Source organism: Tupaia chinensis, unplaced genomic scaffold (genome assembly GCF_000334495.1).
Source record: "Tupaia chinensis unplaced genomic scaffold, TupChi_1.0 Scaffold000066_1, whole genome shotgun sequence".
In the NCBI taxonomy this organism is placed as follows: Eukaryota; Metazoa; Chordata; class Mammalia; order Scandentia; family Tupaiidae; genus Tupaia; species Tupaia belangeri.
The window spans coordinates 5,890,430-5,904,111 of record NW_006159525.1 but is presented as its reverse complement, the minus strand read 5'-3'; the positions used below and the strand labels follow the sequence as shown (position 1 = coordinate 5,904,111).

General features: G+C 44.4%; 1 protein-coding gene across 3 annotated transcripts in view; it reads left to right on the top strand.

Moving 5' to 3' along the window:
- Window positions 1–1,937: 1,937 nt before the first annotated feature.
- The window catches only part of TSHZ2 (teashirt zinc finger homeobox 2), a 520,012-nt gene continuing 508,267 nt past the window's right edge, over window positions 1,938–13,682 (top strand). For all 3 annotated transcript variants that reach the window (XM_027766367.1, XM_027766364.1, XM_027766363.1), the window contains exon 1: window positions 1,938–2,724. In XM_027766367.1, the coding sequence (XP_027622168.1) occupies window positions 2,685–2,724 (40 nt within the window). In that variant the 5' untranslated portion in view covers window positions 1,938–2,684. The remainder of the gene's footprint in view (window positions 2,725–13,682) is intronic.

Sequence of the window (13,682 nt, the reverse complement as noted above, 5' to 3'; positions counted from 1 at the left end):
AAGAAGGAGAGAAAAAAGCATTTTTTAGCAGAAGTTCTCAAACTGGAATGAGCAGGAGATTTGTCTGTGGGAGTCAGAGTTTTGGGTTCAAAATGCAGATTCCTGAGAGAAGTTTCTGACTTAGAAGGTCTAGGGTGGTGATGCTCCCCGGTGGGCTTTCCTGGGCGGGGGAGGGGGTGATGGGCAAAGTCAGGTGATGGGTCTTGAACTTCGTGGGCAGAAGCTAGGGATACAACAGACAGCCTACGTGGCTCAGAGCTGCCCCACCCAACGAACTATCCAGACCAAAATATCACTCGTGCTGGGGTCTGAAAATCTCGTGCTGGGGTAAGGGCCAGGCTTGTGCATCTTCACCAGAGCCTCAGGAGATCCGAGTGCAGGAAGCAGAAGCTGTAGGCAATCTAATGCAGTGATGTCAGGCTGCTTTTCCCCTAAGGCCTCCACACTTAGGACTAGGTTCAGTTCCATGCTCCCTAAGAAGCCTCACCAGGTAACATGGAGCCTTCCTCCAAGCCCAGGTGAACGGCCCCTCCAGGTGAACCTCCTTTCCTAGCCAGCGTCACTTGGTTCTTAACTGTTAGTCTCTTTCACTGGAAGGCAAGCTCCTTGAAGACGGGAACTAGGTTCGTCCTCGACATAGCCGTGTCCCCAGCACGGAGACAGGGCCTGGCCTACAGCAGGACTCTGTTGTCACACGTTGGCTTCAGTCTGTCTGGGCTCAAGTGATACCTCCAGTATGGAAGGCAGCACGAATTGTTTCCTGGCTTCTCATTTATCCAGTGACTTGATATTGAGTACTGCCTGTGGGCCCGGTGCTTTGCCCTCACCGGAGACAGAACGAAAAAGGCAAACCATCCTCCTCCCAACACAGCTAATAGTCTTGAGGAAGAACTTGGACAGTAAACAAGAGGAAAAGCTGTCTATGGTAAGTGCGACACTGACGAGACCAGCGGGGAAAGTGAAATGGAGAAAGGACGTAGGAAGTTTGTGTGTGTGTGTGTGCACGCGCGCGTGTGTGAAATTGTAAGCAAGGTAGCCCTCTGGGAGGAAGTGACCTTTTAGCACAAACTGGCTACTGGGGGCAACTGGTCTGTCCTCTTGCATTAGAACACGAACACAGAGAGGGCCAGGGTCTCCAGAGCAGGTACACAGTACGTGCTCAGTAAATAGTGCACACCAGAAAACTGAGATAGAAAGAAGAATATGTGATTGGACTACCAGGGGGTGGCAGAGGGGAGAGTTCTGGTTTTAGGATTGATTACCCATTGATTAGTGGGAAGGAGGGAGGGACAGGGGGTTGGGGAGGACATTCTGGGGTTCAGGTTAAGACCTAGATGAAGGGGGTCCTCATTGGATGAGGTTCCCTCCTCCTCCAAGCCCAAGCAAACCTAAGTTCTCCCCTCCTAGGGCTGTTTGTTAATGTCCCTGCAAGTCAGCTCTCCAGCCTCTACACTCCCTTTCCAGCTTCCCAGCAAGGGAGCCCTCACCCTGCCCCTTGTCCCCTACTCTCTCCCTGCCCCAGGCCCTCCTCTGCCCCTAAGGGTGCCCACACTCCGGGTAGGCACGCCCTCAGACCTGCAAGAAGGACGCACCCAGGGGCCCCGCAGCCAGGGTCCCCACCGCCAGCCCCTCTCCCTAGCGGGACACTGTCTCTTTAATAGACTCCCTCTGCCTGGCGCTCTGCGGCTGGGGAGTAAATTTCTCCCTGTCATCAGGTCGCGGGGAGAGGAGGAGGAGGAGGAGTTTGTTAATGTTCAGTTTGTTCAGCGGGATCGATGTTTGCTGGCATCGCCTCGCCCTGTCTTGTGTGTGTGTGTGTGTGTGTGTGTGTGTGTGTGTGAGAGAGAGAGTGTGTGTGTGTGTGTGTGTTTGTGTGTGTGCGCGCATATGTGGGGGGTGTGAGTGTGTGTGTGAGAGGAAGCGAGAGTGCGTGTGTGTGTGTGCGTGCGTGTGTGTGTGTGTGTGTGTGTGTGAGTGAGTGAGTGAATTCCAGATTTTCTGTCTTTCCCAAACCCGCTCCTGTCCTCTCGCATATCACTCACAGACGGGGATCTGACAGCAGCCACAAACCGGCAGTGAGTGATCCCCCTGCACGGAGCCGCCATAGAGATCGGCGAGGAGGAGGAGGAAGAGCAGGAGGAGGTGGAGGAGGAGGAAGGAAAGAGCAGAAGGAAAAAGAAGAAGAAAAAGAAGAAGAAACCCACTACCTTCCCAGGATTGCCTTTTCTCCCCCGTATCTTTACGCGCGCGTGTGCGTGTGGCGCGTGTGCGCCCCTCGTCCCTTCCATCTGAACCCGGGCTTGGATGTTTAATAAAGAAATCAAGTGTTTCAACAGTCACCAAAAAAAAAAGCAAAAACAAAAAAAAAATTCCAAAAGCAAAAACAAAAAAAGAAAGAGAGAGAGAGAGGAAAAAAAATCCAAAACAAACAAACAAACAAGGCAGAGCCAACCTCTACTTCAACCCAGCCGGCACCAGCCACCGTGTCTGCCACCGGAGAGGGGGGTCTCTGGCCCGTGGTGGAGGAGTTGCAGGGGGGATCGTCAGGGGGACAGAGGCCGAGTGACGTCCTAGGAGCCACCGGGCGAGAGGCGGAGGAGACCCAGAGAGGCCAGAGAGACAGCGGGCCCCCGCGCGCGGCTCGGGCTGGGGCGCCAGAAGCGGGCCTGGAGCGAAGTAGAGAGATGCCCAGGAGGAAACAGCAGGCACCCAAGCGGGCGGCAGGTAAGAGACCCGGCTCCGCTCCGGGGCGGCCCGGGCCGGCTGCGCCGTGCGCCGCGCTCCTCGCCCGCCCTCCTCGCCCTGGGCTGCCCCCGGACGCCACCCCCTTGGCTTTCCCGGGGAGTTTGCCCGGGTGCCTGGCTAATAACCCTGTCCTCTCTCGTCTGCTCCGATCTCCGGAATCCTCCCTCTGCAGGCTCCGGTTGAGTGGGGGGGAGCTATCCCACCGAACCTTCCCTCCTTAAACTTTTTTCCCTCCACCCTCCTCCCCACCCCTAACTTTCTCCCATTCTGTTTCTTGCCTCTCGGGCCAGAGTCGGATTGAAGATTTGGGGTGAGGAGTAGGGAGACAGCCCTCCACCCCCGCATCCCTTCGCGTGGTCAGTGTCAGTGTCTTCCAGCCTCCAGGGACTGCTTGTCTCCTCTCGCTGGGGCTTGGGGCGCTGAGTGAGGTGTGCCCCAGCCCCGTGCTGTAGGCTGGCTTTGGGGCGAGCAATAGGAGTTTAGCTTTGATTTCTAGGGTGGAAACACACACACACACACACAAACACACACACTAGAAAATGGATGGAGCTTTGAATATGTTTTCTAAAAGGATCTACATTTGGAAATCTAATCAACAGTCTCTTAAAAAAAAAAAAAGAAGAAAGTGTGTGTGTGTGTGTGTGTGGGGGGGTGTTCCCCGTTGAAATTGAAGCAGCTCTGGGTTTTCTTTGCCCAGAGTAAGCCGCAAACTTTGTGAATTGATTTGTATGGTAGGACCGATTCCATCGGCATCCTTAGTTTCTGAGACCACTTCCCTGATGGTCAGGAACAGGTTAATGGATCAGTACAATAGATCTTTTAAGGGATTTTGTCCTTTACTTTCTTTTGGGTTGCTTAATTGCTTTTTTAATAGTATGCTGGGGTTTTGTTTCTCGGAAGTGTAATATGAAAGTTCATTTTTCTCCTGCCAGACCCACCCACTGAAAAATCAGCTTTCCACTTGATTGCTAGTTTTGATTTGACATTTGATTGATCACCTGTCATCTCGCTGCCTTTGATCTATTCATTCTTGATATATATCAATAAATCACTCACCATGGTAACTCGGAGTGCCAGTGACGCAAAGCCTTGCCCTCTATACTCAGAGCCAGCCGCGCACAATTATTATCTTGTTTGGCTTTTAATGTGGGCGTTTTTATTTCTTTGTGTCCTTTAGTTGAATCATGGCTTTGGCAAAAATGCTGTAGGTTTCATTGTTTTTTTGTTTGTTTGTTTGTTTTCTCCCTGGCCCTGCCCTCCTGCTACACAGGGCACTCGTTAAGACTGGTCTCCAGAAGACACCCCACCACGATCCATTTTGTCCCAACCAGAGCAAAACATTAGGAGAAGTTTGGTGGGACACTTGAAGAAACTTTGCAAAGTCACCCTTAGAACAAATCCATAGTGGTGAATCCGGGGAGAGTGGGTGTCGGTGTCTGAACATGTGGGACCACTAACCTTATCCTCCCTCTTTGCCTTACTTCAGCCCGGATGATAGACAATCGTCTTTCCTTCTGGGTGCAGGACTGCTTCTGACACATTTGTAGGTTGGTCTAAATTGCATGCGGAAGTATCATTTGTAAAGCTTTGATGAACCTATTTCCCAATTGTTCTCCTAAGAGCAGAGATAATTAAAATTTTTTTTGTGTATATTTCTTTGGAACTTACCTAGTGAGTGAGGTTCGCTTGTTTCAAGTCTGGCTACCACTTTTACAAACGACATCTCTCTCTCACTTCTGTCCTTCTGTGCTTTTAACTCACTTCTTTTTTCAAAGTCAGACTGCTTTATAATCTGACAGTGCTGGCCTCTGAGACTCAGGAAGAATAAGCTTGCTATATCTAGTTCTGGCAACATAAGTTCGAGTGTAGCTAGATTATTAGAGATAACGTTCTTATTGTCCCGAAAGAGAACCCTGGGCTACAGTCCAGCTAAAAGTGATACTGCCCTGAAAATTACTCTTTTTTTTTTTTCCTTGTTGTTCCGGTAAAGGCCATCAACAACTAGGCAGTCATTTAAATTACCAGAATGACGGAGCATGTCTTCTTTGGTAAGCTCATTACAAAAAGTGCATTGCTCAGAATTGCACTACTTTGATTATAATTATCCTCTGATCAATGAGGATTCAGGTGTACGTAACAGAATGCTGTATCACATTATTTAAATGAGATCCTTTTCATGAAGCCGTATCTATTGGTGCTGGCTAGTCCATTTATTGTAGAAACTTGCGACTGTAGTTTCAGTTTTTCTGGCCTATTGGATTCCTAATGTCTTTCTATGTTTGTTTTCCTGACTCTCACTATTTTCATTGGAAGAAGGAGAAATCCTTTTCAAGCTGAAAGAGAATAATACATTTTGTACACAGCAAGGTCCCTCTCAACGGTATTTATTTGCTCACGTATTCATCAGGCAGAGCGTTTTTCATGCAGTGGTTCATGGATAACCTCCTCTAGGTTATCCATGCTGGACTCTGTTTTAGCTGAGGTGCTGATTCACAAGTAAAGTTAGACACTTTGGGATTCTTTAGTCAGTAAAATTCTGGGAAAGGAAAAAGGTGGGTTCTGAGATTATGGCCAGACTAACTTTTCTCGCTGCTTAAAATTAAACACAATGCACAACTGTGAGCGATTACGCCCCTGGCCTGATGTTGAAAGCTTGACTCCTAGCTTGATTAATGAATAATGGAAGATAGAAAAAGCCTGTGCCCGAACCGGAGAGCAGCTTCTCCTACAGCCCTCTTTTTCCCAAGAACTGTTCGAGGTGATTTGATTCGATTCTTTTGCATTATTAGTTTTAAGTTCCAAGTTTCAAGGAATCAATTACAGAACTTTCTAATAAAGCAGACTCCAAGTAGAAGAAACGGGATGATCACATAAGTGATGGGGAATTTCTGTCTGTATTTGTGATGTTTCTCCCCTTTCAAGGTGGGGGGAAGGAGTGAGGTAGGCAATTTTTAAGGAAACAGCTAAGTCAGACTGTTTCCCTCCGAAATGTCATTCTTCCTGGCATGCTAAAGCTATGCTATTCCACCATACTATTACTTAGGAGAGAAAAGAAAGTTTAGAAAGCAGCTTGCAGTCCTCCGGGAGTTTGTGTATGTGTGAATGTGTGCTCCCTCCCTTGGAGAGATATTTCGCTTGTCATTAAAATACATTCACTTTTTCCTGAAAATATTGCAGAATTCTATACCAGTATCTTTTACTCCCTATCCATTTGGGGGAAGATCGAGAAAATGGCAGGAAGGTAAAAAATGAAACAGAACAGTGTTTTGATTTGTTTGTATTTTGCAGAACGCGAGAGTTAAGAATTTTCAACTGTGGACTTATATTCTAACCCTTGTATTTTCCATAGGTTTTTCTCAGCCTCTGTCCACACACACATGTAATGCTTATTTTAATTCACCATCCGGAACTCTTGTTTTACAGTAGTGCCCGCCGATTACAATAGAATCGTTTGTGATCATAAACATGCAAATGTCTAATATATATGTAAGTTATGGGATTCTGTCCCTGCCCACCCAATGCAATTAGATCTTTCCTTCTTGCTGACTTTGAAGAGCTTTCTGGTAATCCAGATCAGAAGAGAGTCTTGCAGGCAAGAACAGCTCCCTCAATTTATTTTGTTTATTTAATATGGAGATGAATAATGCAGATTTTGTTTTCATGAATGTCCTTGTGTGGCAGTAAACATTAGACTATTAGCAATCATTACTTAAAAGTTGCAATTTGCACCTTAATAGCACAGGTTATTTATATGGGGAACATATCCAGCAGGGACAAGTCTGAATACTGCACTGGAGGAGAAATGACCTGAGAGATCTCTTTTTCCACCTCAAGAGAGCGCTGACCCTGGTCTACCTGGTGAGGCCCCAGCACCCTCAACCAGTAGGGCAGGGAAGGAGCAGGAAGCTCAGAGCTAAGTTTACCTTTCATTTACCAGCAAGTGGGACAGGATTCAAAAGATCAGGAATCTAGTGAGATGCAGGACCTGGCGCATTCACTTGTCTAAACAGCCTTGTAGAAAGACAAAGTTCACCTCTTAAACATTGAACTCTCTCATGCTATAGATTTTTTCACTTACCCGACAGTATGGCTTTAATAGATGAATGGAAAACACACACACACACACACACACTCCCCACAAAATCCAAAACAAAACTGTTTCGGCTATTCTTCTTTTTAAAAGCAGATCTGGAAAAGGAAGGACAGAAGCCTTACAATGGCTTTATCCACATGGTGTTTGGGATTGAAATTGATTGCCTAAGTGGTCCTTTCCCCACTCCCCTCCTTTCCTGCTCCTGCCTCTCACCTCACCCTTAAAGATCCAGATTGAATGGGACATCTCAAAAGCCCATTTGTTTTAGGCATTTATTGATTTCATTTTTAATCTGCCATATCAGGACACAATCCGTTCACCCTGATCAGCAGATTGCGAGTGACGGGGAGTTCTAGTGGAAACTGGGTAAGAGAGAGGGGGCTCTGGGAAACTTCTCTGCAATGAAAATCTTCTCTGAGGCTTGGGGACTTGGATGTTGGAACCTACATTTGGAGAGAGTAGAAAATTTCCTGAGAAATACTCTCTGCATTTCTCTCCCCACCACCTTGTTTCTCTCTCTCCCAGGCACCTTCATCCTCTTGCTACCCTTTGGAAACGCTTCATACCCAACAAATCCCCTCTCAGGCATCCTTAGGAGATCTGTCCCTGAAGCATCTTGACTTTTGTCTCATTCTCCAACAGGGGCTTCTGTTTGTTTTCCTTTAGTCCCAGCTGACTTCTCACGCGCACACATTTGATGGAATTTCTCCAACTGGATCATACCTGGCTGGGTCTGTTTCTCTTCCCAGTGGCTTGGGAATTGTGCTCTCGAGTGAGCAGCTTTTGAAGGGAGACGGTGCTTGGTGTTATTTAAGGCCATTGCAATGATGCACCTCAGCTCATCTCTGCAGCTGAGATTCGGAAAATCAGACAAGAAGCAAACCTAGGCCCCATTTATGTTGTGCTGGGTCTGTGTTTAGCGGACAGGGGTTCAATGTCCAAAGCTGAGCTTCCTTCCCGCCCATCACTGTATCTGCCTTATCAGTTTTATTGAGGAACGTCGTGGTCTGAGGAGACTCAGCCACTGGTTCAAAGGCAACGCCTATGTCTATCTAGGTCCCCTTTAGAAAATACAGAATTGCCTAGTAAATTCTACATTAAGACCGAGCATACATGGAATATCATTTCCTTTTGATGCAAAGTCAGTTGGAAATACATTAAACTAACAGAGAGTGTCTTGCATCACTTCCCTGAAGCAGTGCTTTTTCATTACATATTTAATTACAATCAAATTGAACGACTTTTATAAAAAAAAAATCACAGTTGTATTAAAAGAAGCTTGGCACACAAATAATTTTATTGCTTCGCAAGTTGAGAACGCTGTTAGTTCAATGTCCAAAGCTGAGCTTCCTTCCCGCCCATCACTGTATCTGCCTTATCAGTTTTATTGAGGAACGTCGTGGTCTGAGGAGACTCAGCCACTGGTTCAAAGGCAACGCCTATGTCTATCTAGGTCCCCTTTAGAAAATACAGAATTGCCTAGTAAATTCTACATTAAGACCGAGCATACATGGAATATCATTTCCTTTTGATGCAAAGTCAGTTGGAAATACATTAAACTAACAGAGAGTGTCTTGCATCACTTCCCTGAAGCAGTGCTTTTTCATTACATATTTAATTACAAATCAAATTGAACGACTTTTATAAAAAAAAATCACAGTTGTATTAAAAGAAGCTTGGCACACAAATAATTTTATTGCTTCGCAAGTTGAGAACGCTGTTATATTTTTATTTCTTGGGGAGAAATTTATTTTAATTTTTGAATGTTGTGATAAATACAGACTGTCTTTTAGTATAGTCTGTGATCAGAGAGCTCATCCTTCCACTTTCAGAGAGGCTGTTCTAGAAGGGGTTTTGAAATCCATTTTCCAATAACTCGTAACAATGTGTATTTTGAAAAATACCTATTTTTTTAAAAACGTACCAAATTTTAAGTTCTACAGGTTCTATTTAAAGTTAAAAATTCTCATCTTCCTTAGGGTGACCTTTGGCAAGCAGCTTTTTGATTAGAAAGGAGCTTAGTCATTCTAAACACATAAGAAATAACCTCATTGAGAGTGCTTGCTTGATTACCTGGGTATTACAGCAAGAAAAACACCATCTCTTTACAAGCCTCTGTCATAGAACCCGATTTCCACTGGATTTATCATTTCTGGTTTTTTTCGTACTACTGACCTTTCAATCATTCGTGTTAGGAATTTTTTTTGGAGAAGGTATGGGGTAGCATTTAAAGTGGATTTCAAGGTACACTGGGACTTTAAGAAATAATAATCAAAATTAGAGACGAAAGCCCAAATGTCCACTGATGACCTAAGTCTGCAAAGAATAGGAGCACATCTCTGCAACCACACGGTCTTGCCTCTAACTTGTGCATTAATCAGGAACGTCTCCAACAGTGTGGCCGTGTTCGTAGTGCTCATTTTGCCGGAGAAAACGTCACAGGAGTAGAAGACTCGGGTCCCTTCCAGAGACATAATGTACACCCATAGACACACAGAAAAGAAATCCGAGATGCAAATGGGAATTGCTGATATGTTTGTTTCCAAAGCAAACTCCATGGATGAACTGATTAAATAATTCGGAGGCATTTGAACGTCATTAAAATAGCCATTTGGAATTTCCAATTGTGCCTCTCTCAGTCTTCTGCATTCTCTCTAAAGAAAAAGATGTCTTCTGGGCAGCTTCAAATATTCTGGGAGGCCAAAGCAATGCCTAAAATGATTTAAAATTTGAGAAATTAAAATTCAGGAGGCACAGCTAGCTAATCCTATTATTAATATATCAGTATCGTTTAACTATGGTTAACAACAGGGAAATGTACAATGCAAAAGTTTGAGAGATAATGAGCTTAGAGAAATTACATAGGAAAAAAAAATACCTGGATCGTACTTGAAAACATTTGTCTTGAATATTGTTCATCTAAATGAGGGTTCTCTTTCCATCTGTGTTATTTCTCAAAACAATTTTAGCACCCAAGTACCTAAACTACCCCAACCTAAAACAGGGTCTAATGGCTCTCTCTGGATGTGCAAAGATGTAGCACGTTATAATGTACATCTTAAAAAAAGTAGTTTTAAATCATTGTATGTGGACATGCAAACCAAAAGAAAGCAGCAAAGAGCTTCTGAAGCTACCTAGCTCAGGGTTCAAGATCGAAAGCTTGGTTAAGGCGGGGTAAGAAGAAATAGCATTACATTTTAAAGACACATCTCTTGGCAAATGAGAAGCTGGGAAGCTAGGAAGATTTTTAAAGGAGCTTTTTAGTTCCTTTGCATCTCTCTCCAAAGACTAATTTAATTGAAAAGCGGTAGTGTCCATTTATACTAAAGGAAAGGCCTCATGTTTCCATAATGCCATTAGACATTAAGGTGGTTTTTTTTTTTTTTTTTAAATACAGTATTCTGCTGTTTCTGTTAGTACAAAAATTAAGATCACTGATCTTAATTAGCTGAAGGCTCATGGAACTGAATGGATACTCTGAAATCTCTCCCTGTGCTTGCTTCTTAAAGCTACATCTAAGCCATTTCTGTGGAAATTATAGAGTGTAGATATTAAGGTGGGCAGTACACGGTTATTGTTTTTCATGAAAAGAGTTGTGAAGGGCAGAGGGAGATTAAAAACAGGGTTGGAAGAAGCAGCCATTCTGTTTGTAATGAATTTAAAAGAAACTTTCATAATGCTTTTCCACAACATAAAAAAAGTCCATGAGCTCTGTGACATGGGGTACAGACATGAGACAGAGGGTCAAGGTCTTCTGTAGGGAAGAAATGACTTAAGTGAGAGCAACAGCATACGAATATTTCTGTATAAACTGCAAGGGGCTTACTTTAAATCACCCCAGCTTATCAGATCCTTGGAATGGTCTATGCATGGAAAAGCCTCTCTCTGACATGCCAGGGAGATATGAATAGATTCTGATGTTGGAGAGAAGAGTGAGGTGTCTAGTTTACCTGTTCAGTACTTGTTTGGTTCAGGAAAAACAAACAAACAAAAACAACCAAAGTGAGAAGCTATAAGCACAGAGTATATCAAAACTGCCTTTGGTTATTTTCCTTTATTAGAAGTTGGGTGCATTTCTCTGCTCTTCTTGCTGCTTTCTCCCTTGGGATTAGATTATAGACTGAGGATGGAACCATGGAATTAGAAAAAGTGACTTGCTTGGGTTCTGGGTACCCTATGAGACTGTGGCCTTGGACAAGCTCTGGAAACCAACCTAACTTATAGAATAAGCGTGCGAGCTTTAGGAGTCAGACCGATCCAGCTCCAGATGTACTCCTTGCTTGCCGCGGAAACTCAGGCAGGCTGCTCACATCTCTGGCCCCTATTTCTAACCTATAAAATGGGGGCAATTATAGCTCTTCTGTTTTATGTCTGTGAGAAAGATTATAAGACTAAGACCAAGACTGAACTGAAACTATTGGGTGCCACCCAGACATGAGGGCATTGTGCGCCTACCCTGTGTAGGAGACCATGGAAAATTCATACCAGAAGAGAAAGGAGAAACCCACCAGTTAGTATGGGACCAGGGTCAGGAGCTTAAAGGGGGCAAGCAGCATGGTGCATCCTGTTTTTGAAACTGGAAAGATGATGGCCAAGTTGTAGGATACCCTCTCCTAAGGCACACTCATGCTGGGCGCTTGGGAGCCCTGCATGAACTCCAAAAATGTTTCCCAGGAAAACAGTCATTATAGCACCACCAACAACCACGACGACAACGGTAATAATAGCATTCATCACACGAGTGCTTATTATCCGTCAGCCACTTTACACAGTCACATTCACTTATTTCAGTGACAATTATTCCTTGAGCTCCCACTATGCTTCAAGTTCTGTTCTGTTACCTGGGAACCGAGAGTGAAGGGGATGGGTATGATTCCCGGGGTCCAGCGCTCAGGTGGGGAAGCTACAGAATGTACAACTGTGTTTATAAAGGAAAAGATCATCTGCACATAGGCAAAAGTTCCTTGAGGACGATGGCTTTATAAAAGCAAACTCCTAAGAGCAGGGGCTAGGGCAACATGTACAAGGAGATTGGGGTGGTGGGGGGCTCTCAGGGGAGGAAACTTTATAATATTCCAGTGTGTGCAATGCCGATATAATCCACATTTTTCTGATGAGGATCTGTATAACTTGCTGGGCAATTCATTCATGCTCATGCACTGGCCAGGCTGGGATTTAAACCCAACTGGCCCTGCTCCCGAGGCCTATGCGTTTAATCTACCATGCTACTTTATCAAGCACAACCATGTGATCTGCCCAGTTCCTATCATTCTTGCCCTGGGTTGGTTGTGAGTTCGGAACCTGAGGGGGTGTGCTGAGAGCACTTCCAGAGGGTGCTGCCTGTAGGGACATCTCCTAATAGAATCTGTAGGCCAGCTCCTCTCAGAGATGAAGTGAGCACCCTCTTGAGTGTGTCTTCATGTGTATGAATGAGGGGGGCTTCAAAAGTTCATAGAAATTTGTATTATCAAAAAAGATATACATGGATTTCCAGAACTTTTTTACCAAAATGAACTTATAATTTACTTTCACTTTTCCATACACATTTTGACATCCCTGCATATTGGCATTCATACATTCATTTATTTTACAAATACTGACTGTGCACCTACTGTGTGCTTGGCTTGGTTCTAGGTGCTGGGACATAGCAGTAGGAAAAAAAAAAAGTGTAGAAATGTTCCTGCCCTCACACAGCTGATATGCTTGTGGCTGAAACCAAAAAAGCTAATGAACAAATCTTTACATGATATTGAAGTAATTCTCATCTCATTTCATCAAAAATAAATCAGGATTAATAGAGTAGAGAGTGATGGTAAGGTAGCCTGCTTCCTTGAGACAAGTTGAGACCACCATACAGTTGAGAGATTGCAAGCACAGAGCTGGGAGAACACTCCCACAGGGGAAGGAGTGAGTGCCAAGAACCCAAGGCCAGCACTGACCTGCACATTTTTATTTATTTTCTTAGCTGGAGAGTACATGCACTCAGCAGAGAGACACAGGGAGGGAGGGAAAGCAAGAAAGTACTCCCAACCTGTGCCGGGGGTGAGGGTCACCCTACCATCCCTTCTCCTCCTTTCTCCTTTCAAGATTTGGGGCATGCATGCACATGTGGTTTTTTCTTCCTTTTTTTTTTAAATAAGTATTTATTTTATTATTTTAAAAGTACTTTTACTTACCTTTTTTTGATTTTGTACATTTAATCACTATACATCACTTTACTTGTAAGTTGAATTTAGCCAACATGAATACCCTTCACACCAGTCCAGTTGAGGATACAAAACACATTATTATCAACAGAAAATAACCCATTTCTGTGTCCCATAAATGTCTTGCCTCTATTTTCTCCTTTATTTCCTTCCTTACACTCCCACCGTATGTTTAAGTCCCAGGTCCAGGACTCAGACCACTCAGCCAGCCATGTGGGATCCAGTGTCTTCGCCATCACGCCACCTGCTGGCCCGACTCGCAAGTTTGAGAGAGATGTAGGACGCCACTGGGTTGGGAGCGAATCAAGATGGGAGTGATAGGACATAAGGTGGGAGAGGCAGGCAGGGCATGGATCGTGGCTGGCCTTCCTGATTCTCAACGTGATGAGATTTTGTCGGAGCCCCTCAAATAGGGAAATGTGATCTGTTGAGTTATTAGTAGAACCTAGGCCACTGTGTGGGTTTCTTTTCTTTTCTTTTTTTTCATCTAGTTCATTTTTAAATTTTTTAATATTTATATATTTTATTATTCATACATTAAATCGCTATACATCATTTAGATTGTGAAGAGACTTTACCCAGCATGGTATACATCTCAGTCCAGCCCAGTTGAGACCACCATACACATCCTTGTCAAC